General features: G+C 38.4%; 1 protein-coding gene and 1 non-coding gene across 3 annotated transcripts in view; one reads left to right on the top strand and one right to left on the bottom strand.

Moving 5' to 3' along the window:
• LOC120860420 (filamin-A-interacting protein 1-like) overlaps positions 1 to 4,851 on the top strand; it is a 211,128-nt gene extending 206,277 nt beyond the window's left edge. For both annotated transcript variants that reach the window (XM_040236222.1, XM_040236220.1), the window contains exon 7: positions 971 to 4,851. In XM_040236222.1, the coding sequence (XP_040092156.1) occupies positions 971 to 1,011 (41 nt within the window). In that variant the 3' untranslated portion in view covers positions 1,012 to 4,851. The remainder of the gene's footprint in view (positions 1 to 970) is intronic.
• A 7,384-nt stretch (positions 4,852 to 12,235) lies between these two features.
• Positions 12,236 to 12,419, bottom strand: LOC120860424. Its single transcript, XR_005720321.1, has one exon. It is a non-coding gene; the product is annotated as a U2 spliceosomal RNA (small nuclear RNA).
• Positions 12,420 to 19,458: the final 7,039 nt, after the last annotated feature.

Here is a 19,458-nt window from a genome sequence, read left to right as displayed (position 1 = left end):
CTGCCAGGCTCTTTTGTCCAAGGGATTCTCCAGGCCAGAATACTGGAATGGGTTGCCATGCCTTCCTCCAGGGGATCTTCCCCACCCAGTGATCAAATTGCCTCTCTTAGCTCTTCCATATTGGCAGGTAGGTTCTTTACCTCTAGGGCTACCTGGGAAACCCATGCCCAGCAGTGATGGGTATATAGTACCTCAATGACACAATGAAAAGAAAAAAAAAGATACATGTTCACAAAGGCGAAAAGGTTAAGATAAAAGTGAAATAAGTCAAATAAATATAAATATTACACACTTGTTGCTGCTGTTCTAATTACTATCTCAATCTATTTTTATTTACTTTTATAAAATGAATTTCAATTGAAAAGCATATGAAGAATTATAAAGCATCTTCCCAGGTGGATTATACAAAAAGAAGCAGAGACAAGAATGAGTCATCTGTCTTTAGTGACTTCTTGGGAATAAATATTATTTATAATAATATAAATATTATTGTTATTCCTGAGAATCAAGATAAATATTATCTAGTGAATTCCTGGGAATAAAATAAATATTTCCTTATTAAAATTCAAGTCCACAGACATAAAAAAATAAAAGTATTGAATATTATTCAGAACAGAAATTCTAGGAAATAGTCTGGTTTCCATTATGCGACTTGTCTGTAGTAATTACTGTCTTTGTGTTCAGGGCTTCCTTTCCTTGGGTAAAACTGACCGAATGTTGTTAGAATATTAGACATGGTTTCTAAAAGGCTTTAAGAATTTTAGAGGTAGATCTCCTATGTCAATATAAAGAAGTTACCCAAGAATAGGACAGAACTTCCAGAGAAGCTACTGGCTGCATGCACCTGTTTTTGTTTTGTTGTTTAATGCCTATGGTCTGTTAGTGAAATGATATGGTGTTGACCCGCACGTAAACTACTGATGTTAGTTTCAGTCTAATTGAAAATGCTGTATCTTTCTTCTCTTTATAGAAAGCATCATCATCCACCAGTTACGTATGAACTCAAGATGAAATGGTAAACCAAGCACATACTGGGTGTGCGTATTTCCTCTGAATCCCTGTTGAATGGATAATATATCTCCAGCCCTCCACCATCACTAAGGTCCACCATGCTACTGATCACTACTGGAAATAATTTCCTTCTTCCAGTGAATTTTTCTTTTGAGGATATAAACGTAAAAGCTGAAAATGGTTTTGCTGATCATATAAAAATAGGTAGCAAGAGTAATTCAATTTTTGTGTCAAATTTCTCTTCCTTTGGCAAAGCTTTCAGGTCCACGGGCACATGCTGTGTAATTTATTTTTATAATACACTTTGTAATGTGATTAGTTTTCCTAAAGTGTTTCCTTCTTCATAGTCTATGGCACATATATTTGTAGACTACACTGTCAGTTCACCGAAGTATTGGTATTGGTGTACTCAAAATTGTAAGTTCTGCTTATTTTCTTCTATCAGTTTGCTATTCCTGAAAAAAAAAAGAAAAAGAAAGTATAACACTCTCTAGGGTAAATTCAAGAGGTAAAACCAGAGCAGGAGGTCCTGGAAGATCTGTTATTATTGTTCGTACAATTCTCTGGTTCTGATCATGGTTCACCACTAACAACACTGTGATTTAAGAGTTTAATTTTAAATACTTAAGCCAGTTTTCTAAAGTTGCTCTTTCTGGTGTTCTGTGCCCAAAACCCTGGATGAATTTGTTTTCATATGGAACAAATTAATAGCAGGAGCTGTGTGAGTTTTACCAGTAAGCCTTAAAGGGACAGCTTTTACTGGCAGTTCCAGTGTATTTCTGTTTGCATTATGTACCTCCATGTACAGGATGTGTAATGCGGACTGTGATATTAGATCATTTCTCACAATCTATCCAAGTGAAAAACTGAAAATAAAAAGTGACCTAGATACTATCAGCATTTTTTTTTTAAGTGGTAAAAGAAATCCCAAGATAGGTAAACTTTTTTCTTGATAGCTAGAATTTGGACACGTTTTCATAATCCCCTATAGGTTAGATAATATATTCTTTAAAGATTCAAAGCACAATATGCATTAATCAAATCTCAGTGTCAGACCTGCTGTTGAATTTAGGTTTATGTGAAAATATGCATCAGAAAACTACTTGAAACTCTAATAGTGTAGCTTTAAAAAAAAAAGATTTTGTTAATATAGATATGTTTTCAATAAGGTCTTTAAAAAGATCATTATGAAGACAAATGAGTTGGCACATCAGTTTCTAGGAGCATAAATCATGTATCATGTCACTTATCGAGATTAAAGAAAGAATGCTTGTTAGCATCACAAGGATAACTAGAAAGCACACAGGTAATACTATTGGCCCATTTCTCTGGTCCACAACATTACCCAGGTTCCTGAGGCCATGAGGGGAATACACACTGATTCTATGGAACAGAAACATTAGGTTTTAAGGTATACCTTATGGAATTAGCAAATCACATTCAGTAGGTATTAAAAATTAATTTGTATTTTATGTAAAATTAGTTATGAGTTTTGTAAGTAAGAGAAATGCTACAGTAGGTTTGTCTTAGCTTGAATAATTGTGAACGCATCACAGACATGCAGGGCTTTCATTACTGATTAATGAAACTAGAGTGTGTATGTGTGAAGATTTTAAAAATTGTTATGGGTTTTGATTTCTGAAGATGTTTCTGAACTGACCATTTCACTGAGAAGGGGGTTTTATTTAGTATTGCTATATTTTTCGACTCACAGTTAAATTTCCTATTTGCCAATGCTTATACTTCTGATGGCAAAAATATTCTGATATACCACAGAATTTATTTTGAAGCAAATAACTTTCTTAACTTGTGAGAATTTTATTACACAAAGAATGAAAAGGCTAGAAGATAAAACTTTAAATACTACTTGATGTTAATTTAAAATATTACAAGTAACTTAATGTATATTTGGATCTAAAGATTTTGTTTCTCCTGCATTTATAATGAAATTTATAGAGGATGATGGTGTGATCAGGGCAACTCAGATGGTTGCTCTTTTCTGCCCCTGCTATGATTAAGTCCTTTCTTTAAACTCTAATGGAATGTGAGTGACAGATGAGTAAAATTAATCTACATTAATAAAAAATTGTCTTAACAAAAATAATAAAATATTAAAAAATGAATAGAAAATAAACACAGAAGTCTTTATCTAGTGAATAAACAAACAAGATCATAAATAGTCATACTCCAGTGAAAGTGTGAAAGCGTTAGTTGCTCAGTCGAGTCTGACCCTTTGTGACCCCATGGGCTGGAGCCCACCTGGCTCCCATGTCCATGGGGTTCTCCAGGCAGGAACATTGGAGTGGGTTGCCATTCCCTTATCAACATCCAACTGAAAAAACTGCCCCCGTGTTCAATCCTGGCACTATCCCAGGCTCGCATAATTTCTATATATTTTAAGTAAATCTCCAATCATCAGTAGGAATGACAATCCATTTTGAATGGAATAATTATGTTTTCTGAAGCAGAGTCATAATCAGTGTTTCCGGATTCAGGTGCATAGTTGACCTAATTCATTATGTTGCCCTTTTCTTTTTGATAGGAGAATGTGTTCTGATAGTATTGATTACAAAGATTTTTTTTCAAGTATTTCATAAAACATTAAGGTTTGATGAAGTTAGTTGTAAATATTCCAGATATCAGATGCCTGGAATGGTCACAAAATGTGAAGAATTAATTGTATCTTAGGACAACCATTTGAAAAAAAATCATGATGTGGAATATATAGCTTAAACATTAACAGAAACACCAACACTATTGAAGTAACTCACAGCTTCTAAAAACCAGAGACAAAGGAAGTATAAAATGGTGTGTTAAACAATGTAATTAATATGGTTGTGCCTTTTATCTATATACTGTGGTTGAATTTTCCTGGAAATAAATTAAAAGTATAGCTAATGTAGTGTGTGTTCATGAAAGTGATGAGCAACAATTCTAAAAACACCAAAAATGCAAGATGGAAGTTTTTTAAAAAAAACATCTGGCACCTGAGGCATATATGTGCCTCTGGACTCCAGTGCCATGCCTCTGCTAAAAATATTAATTCGAAGGCAAAAAAGAACAATAAAAATTTCTGTAATGAATTCATAAAAATGGGGAGCGTTTCATGGAATTATTTTTGCTTGCTGACCACTAAAATTTTTATTTTCTTAAATTTTCAGCATTTACTACATAACTGATGAAAACTGTGTTTGTTACCTAGAGAAAATGTCATATATTCATAAATTTCAACAGAAATGTTTATCGGTGCCATGACAAGATTCGTTTTTTTTCTGGTGTTGTTTTCTTTTTGTTTGTTTATGTTATTTTGGTAATTTTACCTCACCATTCACAGATTTTGTTATTTGAACAATTCAGGTCTGTATTTATTTAGATTTTTTGCTTTAAAAATATCAGATGTTAACTTTTCCATTATAAGAGATTTATAATGTGATCAAATATTCTTAGAAGTCTTGCAGGTTTAATGGATTTTCAAAAGCAAAAGATTGCATTGAAAAGTTTGTGAGCTGCATTCTATTTTCACAGCATTCTCAATTTTGTCTCCTTTAAGTTTTATTAAATCCATGAAAAGCTTATTATTTTTCACTACACCCAGGTGAATTTATGGATATATACTTGTCTTTTCTATGAATGTAATATCCTACTTTCATTTTTTTCACAGGCTATTGAAATTACTAAACCAATTAAGACATTCTCTATGTTATTTCCAAAAGCCAACTATGTTTGTCAAAATCTCACCAGGGTGAGAAAAAATAATGATTGTGATACAAAAGCATTTGTGCAATATTCTTTTTTGAATTGGAACATAATAGTTATCAAATTAAAATCATTTAAAATGAATATTTGACCTTCTTTTTACTTAAAATTATTTGCTTTAAAATAGATTTCCCCTCTGCATTTCGTATTTTCTTTAAAATATGGTGTTTTTTCAATGTGAATAAATATAAGTCAAATAGCAGATCTCCCAAAATGAGACTTTTTCTCTGAGTTACATCATGGTTTGAATCCCTACAAGACACCAAGAGATGGAACTGGTTACAGGGTTTCCCTTATCCATTAGCCTCCCCCAAATAATCTGTCGACCAACATTCAGATACTTCCCACTGCCTTCCACTGTCTGTCTAAAGGTAGATTGCTCAGCAGAGCAAATGCTCCTGAGGTTCTGCCAGCGACTGTCAGCCTGGCCCCCACAAAGGCAGCTGGATAATGGTTTCAGAAAAGTGGGGTGGGGATGATGGTGGGGTTGTGCTCTGATCTCTTTTATTTGCCAGCCTTGTGCCAGAAATGGTCCATTGCCATAGCCAACCTGAAACTTATCTTTGCCTTATTTGAGACAAAGGAATGGGTTTTTCTTATTTATTATTTAAAGATACACATATCCAAAAACCAGGCAAAGCTGCTGTCTACACAAAGATGCCTTCCACAGGAAAGCTGCAGATGTTAGGGGTCTTGACGACAAGGACAGCTCTTTGGCTTCTCTTCTTTGAGGTGTGGAGCCCTTTGGAGTACATGGTTTGAGAGCACTTGCCAAAAGACTGTTTATTTCATGACTTCCCGGGAGAAGGGGTCTCAGGCTTTCCATCATATATGTGCAAATAGAATACTGTCTCTGAGCCCTGAGCTAGAGTCACTTTTAATGAGAACAGGTGCTTCCCCTAGGTACAGAGAAACCAGAGCAACTTATCTGGGCTTTATGTTTGTTGGCAATAGGACACACTGCAGGAAACTCTTTTTTCTTTAAAAAAAAATTTTTTTTCCCTTTACAATACTGTATTGGTTTTGCCATACATCAACATGAATCTGCCACGGGTGTACATAAGTTCCCACTCCTGAACTCCCCTCCCACCTCCCTCCCCATACCATCCCTCTGGGTTATCCCAGTGCACCAGCCCCAAGCATCCTGCATCCTGCATCGAACCTAGACTGGTGATTAATTTCTTATATGATATTATACATGTTTCAATGCCATTCTCCCAAATCATCCCACCCTCTCCCTCTCCCACAGAGTCAAAAAGTCTGTTCTGTACATCTGCGTCTCTTTAGCTGTCTCACATACAGGGTTGTCATTACCATCTTTCTAAATTCCATATATATGCATTAGTATACTGTATTGGTGTTTTTCTTTCTGGCTTACTTCACTCTGGATAATCGGCTCCACTTTCATCCACCTCATTAGAACTGATTCAAATGTATTCTTTTTGATGGCTGAGTAATACTCCATTGTGTATATGTACCACAGCTTTCTTATCCATTCATCTGCTGATGGACATCTAGGTTGCTTCCATGTCCTGGCTATTATAAACAATGCTGCAATGAACATTGGGGTACATGTGTCTCTTTCAATTCTGGTTTCCTCGGTGTGTATGCCCAGCAGTGGGATTGCTGGGTCATGAGGCAGCTCTATTTCCAGTTTTTAAGGAATCTCCACACTGTTCTCCATAGTGGCTGTACTAGTTTGCATTCCCACCAACAGTGTAAGAGGGTTCCCTTTTCTCCACACCCTCTCCAGCATTTATTACTTGTAGAATTTTGGATCACAGTCATTCTGACTGGTGTGAAATGGTACCTCATTGTGGTCTTGATTTGCATTTCTCTGATAATGAGTGATGTTGAGCATCTTTTCATGTGTTTGTTAGCCATCTGTATGTCTTCTTTGGAGAAATGCCTATTTAGTTCTTTGGCCCATTTTTTGATTGGGTCATTTATTTTTCTGGAATTGAGCTGCAGGAGTTGCTTGTATATTTTTGAGATTAGTTGTTTGTCAGTTGCTTCATTTGCTATTATTTTCTCCCATTCCGAAGGCTGTCTTTTCACCTTGCTTATAGTTTCCTTTGTTGTGCAGAAGCTTTTAATTTTAATTAGGTCCCATTTGTTTATTTTTGTTTTTATTTCCAATATTCTGGTAGGTGGGTCATAGAGGATCCTGCTGTGATTTATGTCAGAGAGTGTTTTGCCTATGTTCTCCTCTAGGAGTTTTATAGTTTCTGGTCTTACGTTTAGATGTTTAATCCATTTTGAATTTATTTTTGTGTATGGTGTTAGAAAGTGTTCTAGTTTCATTCTTTTACAAGTGGTTGACCAGTTTTCCCAGCACCACTTGTTAAAGAGACTGTCTTTAATCCATTGTATATTCTTGCCTCCTTTGTCGAAGATAAGGTGTCCATAGGTGTGTGGATTTATCTCTGGGCTTTCTATTTTGTTCCATTGATCTATATTTCTGTCTTTGTGCCAGTACCATACTGTCTTGATGACTGTGGCTTTGTAGTAGAGCCTGAAGTCAGGCAGGTTGATTCCTCCAGTTCCATTCTTCTTTCTCAAGACTGCTTTGGCTATTTGAGGTTTTTTGTATTTCCATACAAATTGTGAAATTATTTGTTTTAGCTCTGTGAAAAATACCGCTGGTAGCTTGATAGGGATTGCATTGAATCTGTAGATTGCTTTGGTAGTATACTCATTTTCACTATATTGATTCTTCCAATCCATGAACATGGTTTATTTCTTCATCTTTTAGTGTCCTCTTTGATTTCTTTCACCAGTGTTTTATAGTTTTCTATATATAGGTCTTCAGTTTCTTTAGGTAGATATATTCCTAAGTATTTTATTATTTTCGTTGCAATGGTGAATGGAATTGTTTCCTTAATTTATTTTTCTACTTTCTCATTATTAGTGTAAAGGAATGCAAGGGATTTCTGTGTGTTGATTTTATATCCTGCAACTTTCCTATATTCATTGATTAGCTCTAGTAATTTTCTGGTGGAGTCTTTAGGGTTTTCTATGTAGAGGATCATGTCATCTGCAAACAGTGAGAGTTTTACTTCTTTTCCAATTTGGATTCCTTTTATTTCTTTTTCTGCTCTGACTGCTGTGGCCAAAACTTCCAGAACTATGTTGAATAGTAGTGGTGAAAGTGGGCACCCTTGTCTTGTTCCTGACTTTAGGGGAAATGCTTTCAATTTTTCACCACTGAGGATAATGTTTGCTGTGGGTTTGTCATATACAGCTTTTATTATGTTGAGGTATGTTCCTTCTATTCCTGCTTTCTGGAGAGTTTTTTTTAATCACAAATGGATGTTGAATTTTGTCAAAGGCTTTCTCTGCATCTATTGAGATAATCATATAGCTTTTATTTTTCAATTTGTTAATGTGGTGAATTACATTGATTGATTTGCAGATATTGAAGAATCCTTGCATCCCTGGGATAAAGCCCACTTGGTCATGGTGTATGATCTTTTTAATGTGTTGTTGGATTCTGATTGCTAGAATTTTGTTAAGGATTTTTGCATCTATGTTCATCAGTGATATTGGCCTGTAGTTTTCATTTTTTGTGGCATCTTTGTCAGGTTTTGGTATTAGAGTGATGGTGGCCTCATAGAATGAGTTTGGAAGTTTACCTTCCTCTGCAAGTTTCTGGAAGAGTTTGAGTAGGACAGGTGTTAGCTCTTGTCTAAATTTTTGGTAGAATTCAGCTGTGAAGCCATCTGGACCTGGGCTTTTGTTTGCTGGAAGATTTCTGATTACAGTTTCAATTTCCATGGTTGTGATGGGTCTGTTAAGATTTTCTATGTCTTCCTGGTTCAGTTTTGGAAAGTTGTACTTTTCTAAGAATTTGTCCATTTCTTCCATGTTGTCCATTTTATTGGCATATAATTGCTGATAGTAGTCTCTTATGATCCTTTGTATTTCTGTGTTGTCTGTTGTGATCTCTCCATTTTCATTTCTAATTTTATTGATTTGATTTTTCTCCCTTTGTTTCTTGATGAGTCTGGCTAATGGTTTGTCAATTTTATTTATCCTTTCAAAGAACCAGATTTTGGCTTTGTTGATTTTTGCTATGGTCTCTTTTGTTTCTTTTGCATTTATTTCTGCCCTAGTTTTTAAAATTTCTTTCCTTCTTTTATTTTTCTTGAATGTCATTAAACTCCACATTTATAATTTGTATTCAGTGAATCCCAAGGAACCTATTGTTGTTGCTTAGTCACTAAGTCATGTCTGAGTGACCCTGGACTGTAGCCTGTCAGGCTCCTCTGTCCATGGGATTCTCCAGGCAAGAAGACTGGAGTGGATTGCCTTTTCCTTCTCCAGGGGATCTTCCTGACCCTTGAAAGATGTCAATCAGATGGGGCAACCCTAGTGACTGCAAGTTTCCTGGCACAGCCAGATCACAGTCTGACCCACAGAAAACAGTAGGAACCCAGTTTTTTAAAAAAGATAATCAGTTCTTTCATTTTGCCTGGCATTATTTCTAGCATCTCTTTCAGAGATAAGCATCTCTAAGAATAAAGTCTTTTTCTTTCTCTTCAGGAGTCCTTTTTTCTCTTTCTGCCTTATGTTGACTAGCACTAGGACACAATGCTGTCTCTCTAGTTTGACTGTAAGTTTCTCAAGGGCAGGACTTGCATATTCCTTAGAGTGAATGCAAGATACTGAATAAATGTTTGCAAAGGGCAATATAATTCCTTCTCCCAGCTGCCTTGCCTCATGGTTTTCCATGACCATAAGCACATACATAGTCAGTTGGGGGTTTTCTGACGGACTCTCACTCCCATTTGTCTCTCCTCTTTGAGAGGAAGGCATGTGCATAGTCAAAATGGCAGGGTGCTTTGTAGGCATTTGGTAATTGACTCCTAATCCCAAAGGGCTGCTCCTTCAGCAGTGTGTTCTGGGCTAGATCTTCCTCACCAAATTGACTTGCCTGGTGATTCTTCCCTTGCAGAAGCTACTGTACCCACTGAAGTTTTCAGAGGCAGAATATCTGGATGAAACAGGAGTCTCAACACTCATTGGTTCACTCTGCAAGGACAAAAATGCCCTCATTTTATCAGATCACCAGATGGTCTAGGCTACTAAAACAAGAGAGATGTATTCAGCCATTTTTGAACCACAAAAGAGGTAAGCACTGGTTCCCACATAGAGCATTGGTGCAAGTAGTCAGTGGGACAACGTGACTCTATAAGCTAACAAACCAAGCATCTCCCAGAAGAGGAGGGTACCAGACAACTCTTCATAGGGAAATTGTGACCTGCTAAGATCTTGCTTGAGAAAAGGACCATGATCACCGAGGGTATATATACAGTTTTGCAAAACATTAATAACAAGTGTAATATAAGGTTCAACTTTCTCTATGTCCCTTTATCTTTAGTTCTATTCTCTTCTGGGTGAAGTGAAAGTCACTCAATCATGTCCAACTCTTTGCGACCCTATGGACTATACAGTCCCTGGAATTCTCCAGGCCAGAATACTGGAGTGGGAAGCCTTTCCCTTCTCCAGGGGATCTTCCCAACCCAGGGATTGAATCCAGGTCTCCCGAATTGCAGGCAGATTCTTTACCAGCTGAGCCACAAGGGAAGCCCAAGAATATTGGACTGGGTAGCCTATCGCTTCTCAAGTGAATCTTCCCGACCCAGGAATCGAACTGGGGTCTCCTGCATTGCAGGTGGATTCTTTACCAACTGAGCTATCAGGGAAGCCGTCTCTCCCGGGTGGAGAACCACAATATCACTCAGACCTTAGGATCCATTTCCTCACAGTTTAGTTTTTGACATCATAAAGAGGATAAGGTGTGGTACCTCCTCAGACCCCCTATAAGACCCTGACCACACATTTTATATGCCAGTGACTTCATTATTTTTCAATTATTTGTTGGTAAATTGTCTTTTTCACGCAAATGTGAGTTCATTCAAAGTAGATCAAGTTAATTCAACAAGTTTATTGAGTTCCTTTTATGTCCCAGTTCTCTTGACAGATATTGGAGATATAGTAATTGACAAAAACATCTCTGACCTTGAGAAGCTTATACCTACCAGGAAAGACAGGTATAAAAAGATACTTTCTGACACTACGGTAAGTGCAAGTATAGAGATATGCACATATTGCCATGTGCTCAGAGAACAGTTCTTGGCTCAGTCTGAGGGGACAAAGACTTGAACTGGCCACTGTCCTGAATCTTGACGCTTGAGTAGGAATTAGCTAGCAAGGCAGTTTCAGTGGAGGAGAGGTCTGAATTCTGGGAGCACTGGGTCCCTGAGTACTGGGTGTCGGAGACAGTGAGTGCAGATTTTTCATCCCAGGAGATTTGGTGACAATCAAAACGATGTGGTGGAACAGTGTGCCGAACCTCATTCCTTACCGTGTGCTTGTCAGGGAGAAATCCCTGGAGGGCCTGATGTCTGTTGTCCTAAATATTCAGTTCCAGTTACCAAAATGGGACTAAGCAGGCTCAGCAAAAACTGACTTTCACTTTTAAGTTCATCTTATGAAAGTCACCCTTCAAGTATATGTTAAAGTTACTTTAAAGAAATAAATGGGGTTTCCCTGGTGGCTCAGAGGTCAAGAATCCACCTGGCAATAGCAGGAATCATGGGTTCTATCCCTGAACCGGGAAGATCCCACATGCTGCAGAGAAACGAAGCCCGTGCACCACAACTGTTGAGCCTGTGCTCTGGAGCCCGGGAGCTGCAACTGCTGAGCCAATGGGCCACAGCTTCCGAAGCCCACTGCCCAAGAGCCCACACTCTGCGACGAGAGGCCACTGCAATGAGAAGCCTGCACACTGAAACTGGAGAGCAGCCCCTACTCACCACAATGAGACAAAAAGCCATGCAGCACAGCCACATATAAATTAATAAATAAAAAAATCATTAAAAAAATGAGTGACTGAATAGATAGTAGTGGCCCAAGTGTTTCAAAAAAAAAAAAAAAGAAAGAAAGAAAGATGAAATGCCTGTAATACCCCATTCCCTCCAAACTTCCAAAAATTTAGTACTTGGAGTAATGGCACAAAGTAAGTTCAAGTCTAAAAATAGTCCAACATGTGACTTATAAGAGATTAATATTTTTAAGATTCTACTTTCCTACATCTCTTGAATGATTCTCATGGAGCAAGTAAAGTCTCTTTCCTTCATAGCCCTTCCCTTTTGAAAAAATAATTTCACTGTTACACATATGTCAGTTGGCTGTCAAACAAGAAACTGTAATGTTGCATTTGAAAGGAAGACCTTATCTATAACTAATAGCACCCATAATTGATAATTGATGGAAAAATACATACCATGGGAAGTAACTGACAAGGTTCTACACAATGGAGGGAAGATCCCCTGGTGGCTCAGATGGTAAAGACTCTGCCTTCAGTGCAGGAGATCTGGGTTCAATCCCTGCTTTGGGAGGATCCTCTGGAGAAGGGAATGGAAACCCACTCCAGTATTCTTGCTGGAAAACCCCATGAATAGAGGAGCCTGGCAGGCTATATAGTTAATAGGGTCACAAAGAGTCAGACACAACTAAGTAACTAAGCAAGCCACACAGTGGAAGTTATGGAGCCTGAGGTTCCATTAAAATTGTATTCTTTCATTTAAGGAGTGTGTAGAATTATGAGACTACACTTGATCTTAGCCAAAAGGCCAAGAAACGATGTAGAATTATGAGAAATGGAACCTTATTTCCTTCCCCAAACAAAGTTCTTAGACCTCCTACTAGGAATTTTGGTGTCATTATCTTTCCTCTAATGAGATTAACCATTAAAGTATCTTGTTTGACTTGTCTTTCTGACTACTGATTTCGGTTATTCATGGATTTGCAAAGTGTTTATCACAGTCAGTGACCTCAGGCTAATTAGACAATCTCAGTGTGAGAACAAAAGGATTTTCTTAAATGCCTAACTGAAAGTTTAGTAAATAACCTACATAAAAATCAGAAAAAGATTAACTTTAAAAATAGTTTGGATCAAGTTCTGTTGCAATAAATATAAGAAATCAGATCATATTCCTGATGAAAAATTAATCAATACAGTAAGTCCCCTACAAACAAATGAGGTCCATTTTGAGAGTGCATTCATAAGTGCAATTTGTATCAAAGTCCAAGTTAGCCTCGGTTAACTAAGTAGTTAAGTAACACATGTGGCTATATAGTACTGTACCATAATAGGTTTATAATACTTTTCACAAATAATACATAAAAAACAAACACAAAAATAAAGAAAACACTTTAAATCTTACAGTCCAGTACCTTAAAGGTATAGTAGTACAGTAGTACAGCTGCACACAGGGGCTGACATCGAGTGAACAGGCAAGAAGAGTTACTGACTGGAGGAGGAAGGGGTGGGAGATGGGAGAGCTGAAGGGTCGTCAGCAACAGGAGATGGAGGGTGAGCTGCAGTTTCACTCCCACCTGACCGTGATGGCACAGGTTCTGGTTCCTTACTGGGTTCATTTAGGAAAAATGATCCAATGACGTCTGGGTAGTAGATCTTTTTTCTCAACATAGATGACATTGGATTGCATACTGTCATCTTTGTGTACCATTCCACGTTTGGTTCCTGTGCCTCAAAAATTAACAGTGTCTCCTCTGGGACCTCCGTGGTATCCAGTGGCTGAGACTTTGCACCCGATGCAAGGGGCCCGGGTTTGGTCCCTTGGCCAAGAACTAGATCCTGCATGCTGCAACTAAGATTTCACATGCTGCAACTAAAGACACACACAAAGATGGAAGATTCTGCTTGCTGCAAATAAGACCCGGCACAGCCAATAAAATATTTAAAAAATAAAATTATCAATGCCTTCACAAATAGAGAAAATCCCCTTGCCATTTCTTGTGTCGTAAATTTCTTTAGTTACTTCTTCTTCCTCTTGTCTCCCTTTGTTCTTTCTTTGGGGCTCCAACTCCATCAGGTCTTCCTTAGTAAACTCCTCGTGTCGCACAGTAAGAAGTTCAATGAAGATACACTCTTGCAAACCTAGCTTGAAATAAAGATACTGTGCTACTGTGCTGTATACAGTACTGTGCATTAAAGAACACGAAAGCACAGCTACTTGTAGAGGATGCACGCACGTGATAGTGTATGCCAGACACGTGACGTGACTCGACATGTGAAAGCATGTTTGCATCTTAAAACTTCAAAACTTGAAAGTTTGCAGGTAGGGGACTTAACTGTAGTCAATCTAAGAAAAAAAAATGGAAAATTTTATTTGAGCTAGCCTGAAGATTATAACCCAGCAGACAGTCTGAAAAAGCTCTGAGGACTGCTCTGTCTGGTAGAATGGTAAACTCCAACCCATTCCAGTATTCTTACCTGGAAAATCCCATGGACAGAGGAGCCTGGTGGGCTACAGTCCACAGGGTCACAAAAGAGTTGGACGGGACTTAGCAACTAAACAGCAACAGCAACAATTGATCATACAGGCTCTTTTAATTGGCTATCCTGGAAATTTTTAGAAGGAATCTCAAATTAAACTTTCAAAGACATCAAGGCTGGGAAAGCATGTCAAGGGCTTGCCGTGAGATTCTGTGATAGCTATAGACTTGAATGTATTTCTCTCTTCTCAAAGTGAAAGTGAAAGTGAAAATGAAGTCACCCAGTCATGTCTGACTCTTTGTGACCCCATGGACTGTAGCCTACCAGGCTCCTCAGTCTGTGGAATTTTCCAGGCAAGAGTACTGGAGTGGGTTGCCATTTCCTTCTCCAGGGGATCTTCCCAACCCAGGGATTGAACCTGAGTCTCCTGTATTGCAGGCAGACGCTTTACCATCTGAGCCACCAGGGAACCCCAAAAGGGACGCTGTGGCTGCATGGGCCGGGAAGTCCTCAACAAATCTTGAGATTCCTGCATCTGCCAGGAGGTAGCCTTTCTTATTCATCTGATGAAGTTGCTGGGAACCTAAGAGTTTCCAACTTCTGGAGAGAACAGGGAGAAAGGAAAGATAAATGTTACAGTTTCACTTACAAACGTATAATTTATCAAATTGCTGTAAGCTATAATTAGCTTAGCTTGCCTTGTGGCTGAGATGGTAAAGAGTCTGCCTACAATGCGGGAGATCTGGGTTTGATCCCTGGGTCAGGAAGATCCTCTGGAGAAGGAAATGGCAACCCACTCCAGTACTCTTGCCTGGAAAATCCCATGGATGGAGGAGCCCGGTAGGGGTCCTGGGGTTGCAAAGAGTCGGACATGACTGAGTGACTTCACTTCACTTCATAATTAGCTTAAGGGGAAGGGTTTCCTCATAGCTGGTCACAATAAATACATTTGGTTCATAAGCAAAGCACAGTGATATATGTTTTTGAGACAAAGGGTTACATTTCAAATGATGTATTGACAGTTTATACAATCCATATCTGCGTGTACAAAATGATTAGTGGATCATCCTGACCCTTTACTAGAATAAGAGGAAAGGTATACTCCTGAGGAGGTCTGGCTAATGCGGATTCACAATACACACTAAAGGGGAAGGAAGAGGCTCAAATAAGCAGAGGAAATTTTTTATGTTCAAATTTTTGTCTTGTCATGAAATATGACTTTATTTCATCAATTCCCCTTCTTATATCATTAGTCTTTTAATGGAAAGCATTAGGTGAGTAAACATTTGGGCCCTCAATGCCAGGATTGTTGCTTACCTTCCAGGCAACAATCTTGCCTGGAAAATTCCATGGACTGAGGAGCCTGGTAGGCTACAGTCCATGGGGTCACAAAGAGTCGGACGTGACTGGGTGACTTCACTTTCACTTTGAGAAGAGAGGAATACATTCAAGTCTATAGGCTCTATCAGGCTCTATCATGTCCCTTCATGTTGCATCTTTATAGCTTGGTTCTTTCTTTCCTTTTAGGGTGTTATACTAGTGAGATGTTTGGCATGGACTAGTGGTAAATTCCAATTGTCCAATAGGACTTATGTCAGTGTTACCTCACATGTGCATTTTTCATGTTCATTAATTTTTTGAGAACTATGGATGTGATCAGCAGTTTCAAGCTTTTAGGTATCATTATTTTAATAGGAGTAGGTGATATACAGTGCAAAAGGCAAGAAACTATCACTTTACAAGTCACACCAACTGTAATCAAAATTGTCACTTGGAGTAACAATGTCATTAAACATTAAGCCAAGATTCTCCTGTGTGTGTGTGTGTTAGTTGCTCAGTTGTGTCCAACTCTTTGCAACCCCATGGACTGTAGCCCAAGAGGCTTCTCTGTCCATGGAATTCTCTAAGCAAAAATACTGGAGTAGGTAGCTATTCCAAACCATTTCCTCATATTTCCACTAAACTGGGAAAAGGATCATTCAGAACAGAAATTTGATTCTTCATATGTGTCATGAGTTACACCAGAAGACACAGCACGTATAAAAATCCAACATGCATTATGCATTATATCATCAGTTCCCCCATTTTGTAAGACCATTTTTCTCATCATAAAGACTTCAGAACTGGGCAAACTGTTGGCTTGATAGCTATCATTCAAAGTTTGCTCAGTAAATGTTAAAGCCACTATGTGATTAATGATATCTTCCATTCCAAGTGAAGGAATGAATATACTGGCCAAATGATCATACCATTGGAAAACTGATAGAAAATCAGCATGCAAATATCAAAGGCAGACTGACAAGCACTGGTTTCCAAGGCTACACACAGGGGACCTTGACCCCAAAAGAAACCAACTCTGCATCTTCCTAACCAACCTGGAGAGAGCCAAGGCCATAAACTTGTTCCACAAATCTACTGGTCCTTTTAGGAACTACCCAATATTTAACATCTGGTGAAAAGGAATATTTATGGCCAGGTTCAAAGCAGGATAAATTGGCCAAGTAAGAAGATCTCACTTAGTAATATTGGCAGTAATGGTAGCTTGCATGGTACTAGAGCTTCTTTCTTCTAAGCTAAAATGTCTAAGGGCCATTCAACTAGAACCTTGGAGAGGAGAAATCTACCAAGGTAACCTAGGAATACTGAATGCAGGTAATTGGCCACACGTCCACCAACTGGATTGATTTTTGAAATTTGCAAATGAGTGAGCCCAAGGAATAAATACATTTTGTTCATTAGTAAGATATGAACAAGTGTCAAAGTAATTAGTACATAGTCCTGGTCCAGTAACTTGGGTCAGCTCTCTAGTTCAGATGACGTCATCATTTTATCCTGGTCTGGTAGTGTTGGTCTAAGTTGAAACTGGGTGTCAGAAAAAGGAGTTGCAATTACACAGGCTCTTTAAGTTGGCTAAGCTGGAAATTTTTATAAGGAGTCTCAAAGGAAACTTTTAAGAGGCATCAAGGCTGGGAAAATCATGTCAAGGGCTTGCCATCACATTCTGCCTGCAATAGCTACAGACTGTCTTCTTTAGGTCCTCAAGATATCTTGCACCTCCCAGGAAGTGGCCTTTCTTATTCACCTGATAAGGCTGCTGGGAACCTAAGAGTTTTCAATTTCTGGAGAGAACAGCTAGAGAGAAAAGATAAATGTTACACTTACAAAGGCGTCATTTACCAAATTTTTGTAAGTCATAAATAACTCAAGGGAACGATTAAAAATCAGTAATATTTCAGATAAAAAACACAAAATATTATAACCATATTCATCATTTCCCTCCGTCCTATGTGACTAATTCTTGATCTTAATAGTCTGTTAACAGTTTTATGAAGCCATCAGGTTTTTCCATTAGAATTCTTTCATTTCTTACCCAGTTCAGCACTATGACCTAAAAGTTATCAGAAGCTTGTGTTTGTCATAAAGTTCTTTCTATGAATCTTCTTGAAGATCAAGTATTTGTGTTTTTTTTTTTTTTTTCAAAAACATCAGTAAAACAATAACTATAAATGACAAAAGACTTGGCAAGGTTAGAAAGCTGATTACAATGTAATTGACAAAGATGGTTATTGCTGTGGCAAAAGACATATTAGGATAATAGTAGATTATTACTGCTAACATTTTACTAGGACACAATCAACTTTTATGAATTTCACACAATCTCTAGAACATTCATATCATGACGTTTACCTAATACAGCATAAGAAGGTTATTAGCACTCATTGGACAACGTTTTCCATGTAATTTGACACAGCAAATAAGACCAAATCTTATTGAGAAAACAAATCTTTTGAGGTGTTCCAGGGGCCCTTTAGAAAGTCACAAAGGTCAATGAAACTTCAATTAGAATCTGATCTTTGAGAAGTTTGCCAAAAATATCAAAAGATTTCAAAACACTTAGTCAATAAGATCAAAGGTCACTGTGGGACAATGCTTATTTTCTTAACCAAAGTAACAATAAGTAACAAAAGTCTACAAGCAATAAATGCTGGAGAGGGTGTGGAGAAAAGGGAACCCTCTTTTCTGTTGGTGGGAATGCAAACTAGTACAGACACTATGGAGAACAGTGTCTCCACTGTTCCTTAAAAAACTGGAAATAGAACTGTCTTATGACCCAGCAATCCCACTGCTGGGCATACACACCGAGGAAACCAGAATTGAAAGAGACATGTGTACCCCAAAGTTCATCGCAGCACTGTTTATAATAGCCAGGACATGGAAGCAACCTAGATGTCCATCAGCAGATGAATGGATAAGACAGCTGTAGTACATATACACAATGGACTATTCAGTTCAGTTCAATCGTGTCCGACTCTTTGCAACCCCATGAATCACAGCACACCAGGCCTCCCTGTCCATCACCAACTCCCGGAGTTCACTCAGACTCACATCCATCAAGTCGGTGATGCCATCCAGCCATCTCATCCTCTGTCGTCCCCTTCTCCTCCTGCCCCCAATCCCTTCCAGCATCAGAGTCTTTTCCAATGAGTCAACTCTTCTCATGAGGTGGCCAAAGTACTGGAGTTTCAGCTTTAGCATCATTCCTTCCGAAGAAATCCCAGGGCTAATCTCCTTCAGAATGGACTGGTTGGATTTCCTTGCAGTCCAAGGGACTCTCAAGAGTCTTCTCCAACACCACAGTTCAAAAGCATCAATTCTTCGGCGCTCAGCCTTCTTCACAGTCCAACTCTCACATCCATACACTACTACTGGAAAAACCATAGCCTTGACTAGACGGACCTTAGTCGGCAAAGTAATGTCTCTGCTTTTGAATATGCTATCTAGGTTGGTCATAACTTTTCTTCCAAGGAGTAAGCGTCTTTTAATTTCATGGTTGCAGTCACCATCTGCAGTGATTTTGGAGCCCCCCAAAATAAAGTCTGCCACTGTTTCCACTGTTTCCCCATCTATTTGCCATGAAGTGATGGGACTGGATGCCATGATCTTTGCTTTCTGAATGTTGAGCTTTAAGCCAACTTTTTCACTCTCTTTCACTTTCATCAAGAGGCTTTTTAGCTCCTCTTCACTTTCTGCCAGAAGGGTGGTGTCATCTGCATATCTGAGGTGATTGATATTTCTTCCGGCAATCTTGATTCCAGCGTGTGTTTCTTCCAGTCCAGCGTTTCTCATGATGTACTCTGCATATAAGTTAAATAAGCAGGGTGACAATATACAACCTTGACGTACTCCTTTTCCTATTTGGAACCAGTCTGTTGTTCCATGTTCAGTTCTAACTGTTGCTTCCTGACCTGCATACAGATTTCTCAATGGAGTATTACTCAGCCATTAAAAAGAATACATTTGAATCAGTTCTAATGAGGTGGGGAGCCGATTATGCAGAGTGAAGTAAGCCAGAAAGAAAAACACCAATACAGTATACTAAC

Source organism: Oryx dammah, unplaced genomic scaffold (assembly GCF_014754425.2).
Source record: "Oryx dammah isolate SB20612 unplaced genomic scaffold, SCBI_Odam_1.1 HiC_scaffold_11072, whole genome shotgun sequence".
Classification (NCBI taxonomy): Eukaryota; Metazoa; Chordata; class Mammalia; order Artiodactyla; family Bovidae; genus Oryx; species Oryx dammah.
Note: the sequence above shows the minus strand (reverse complement) of the source record. Positions and strands in the feature narration are given on the sequence as shown.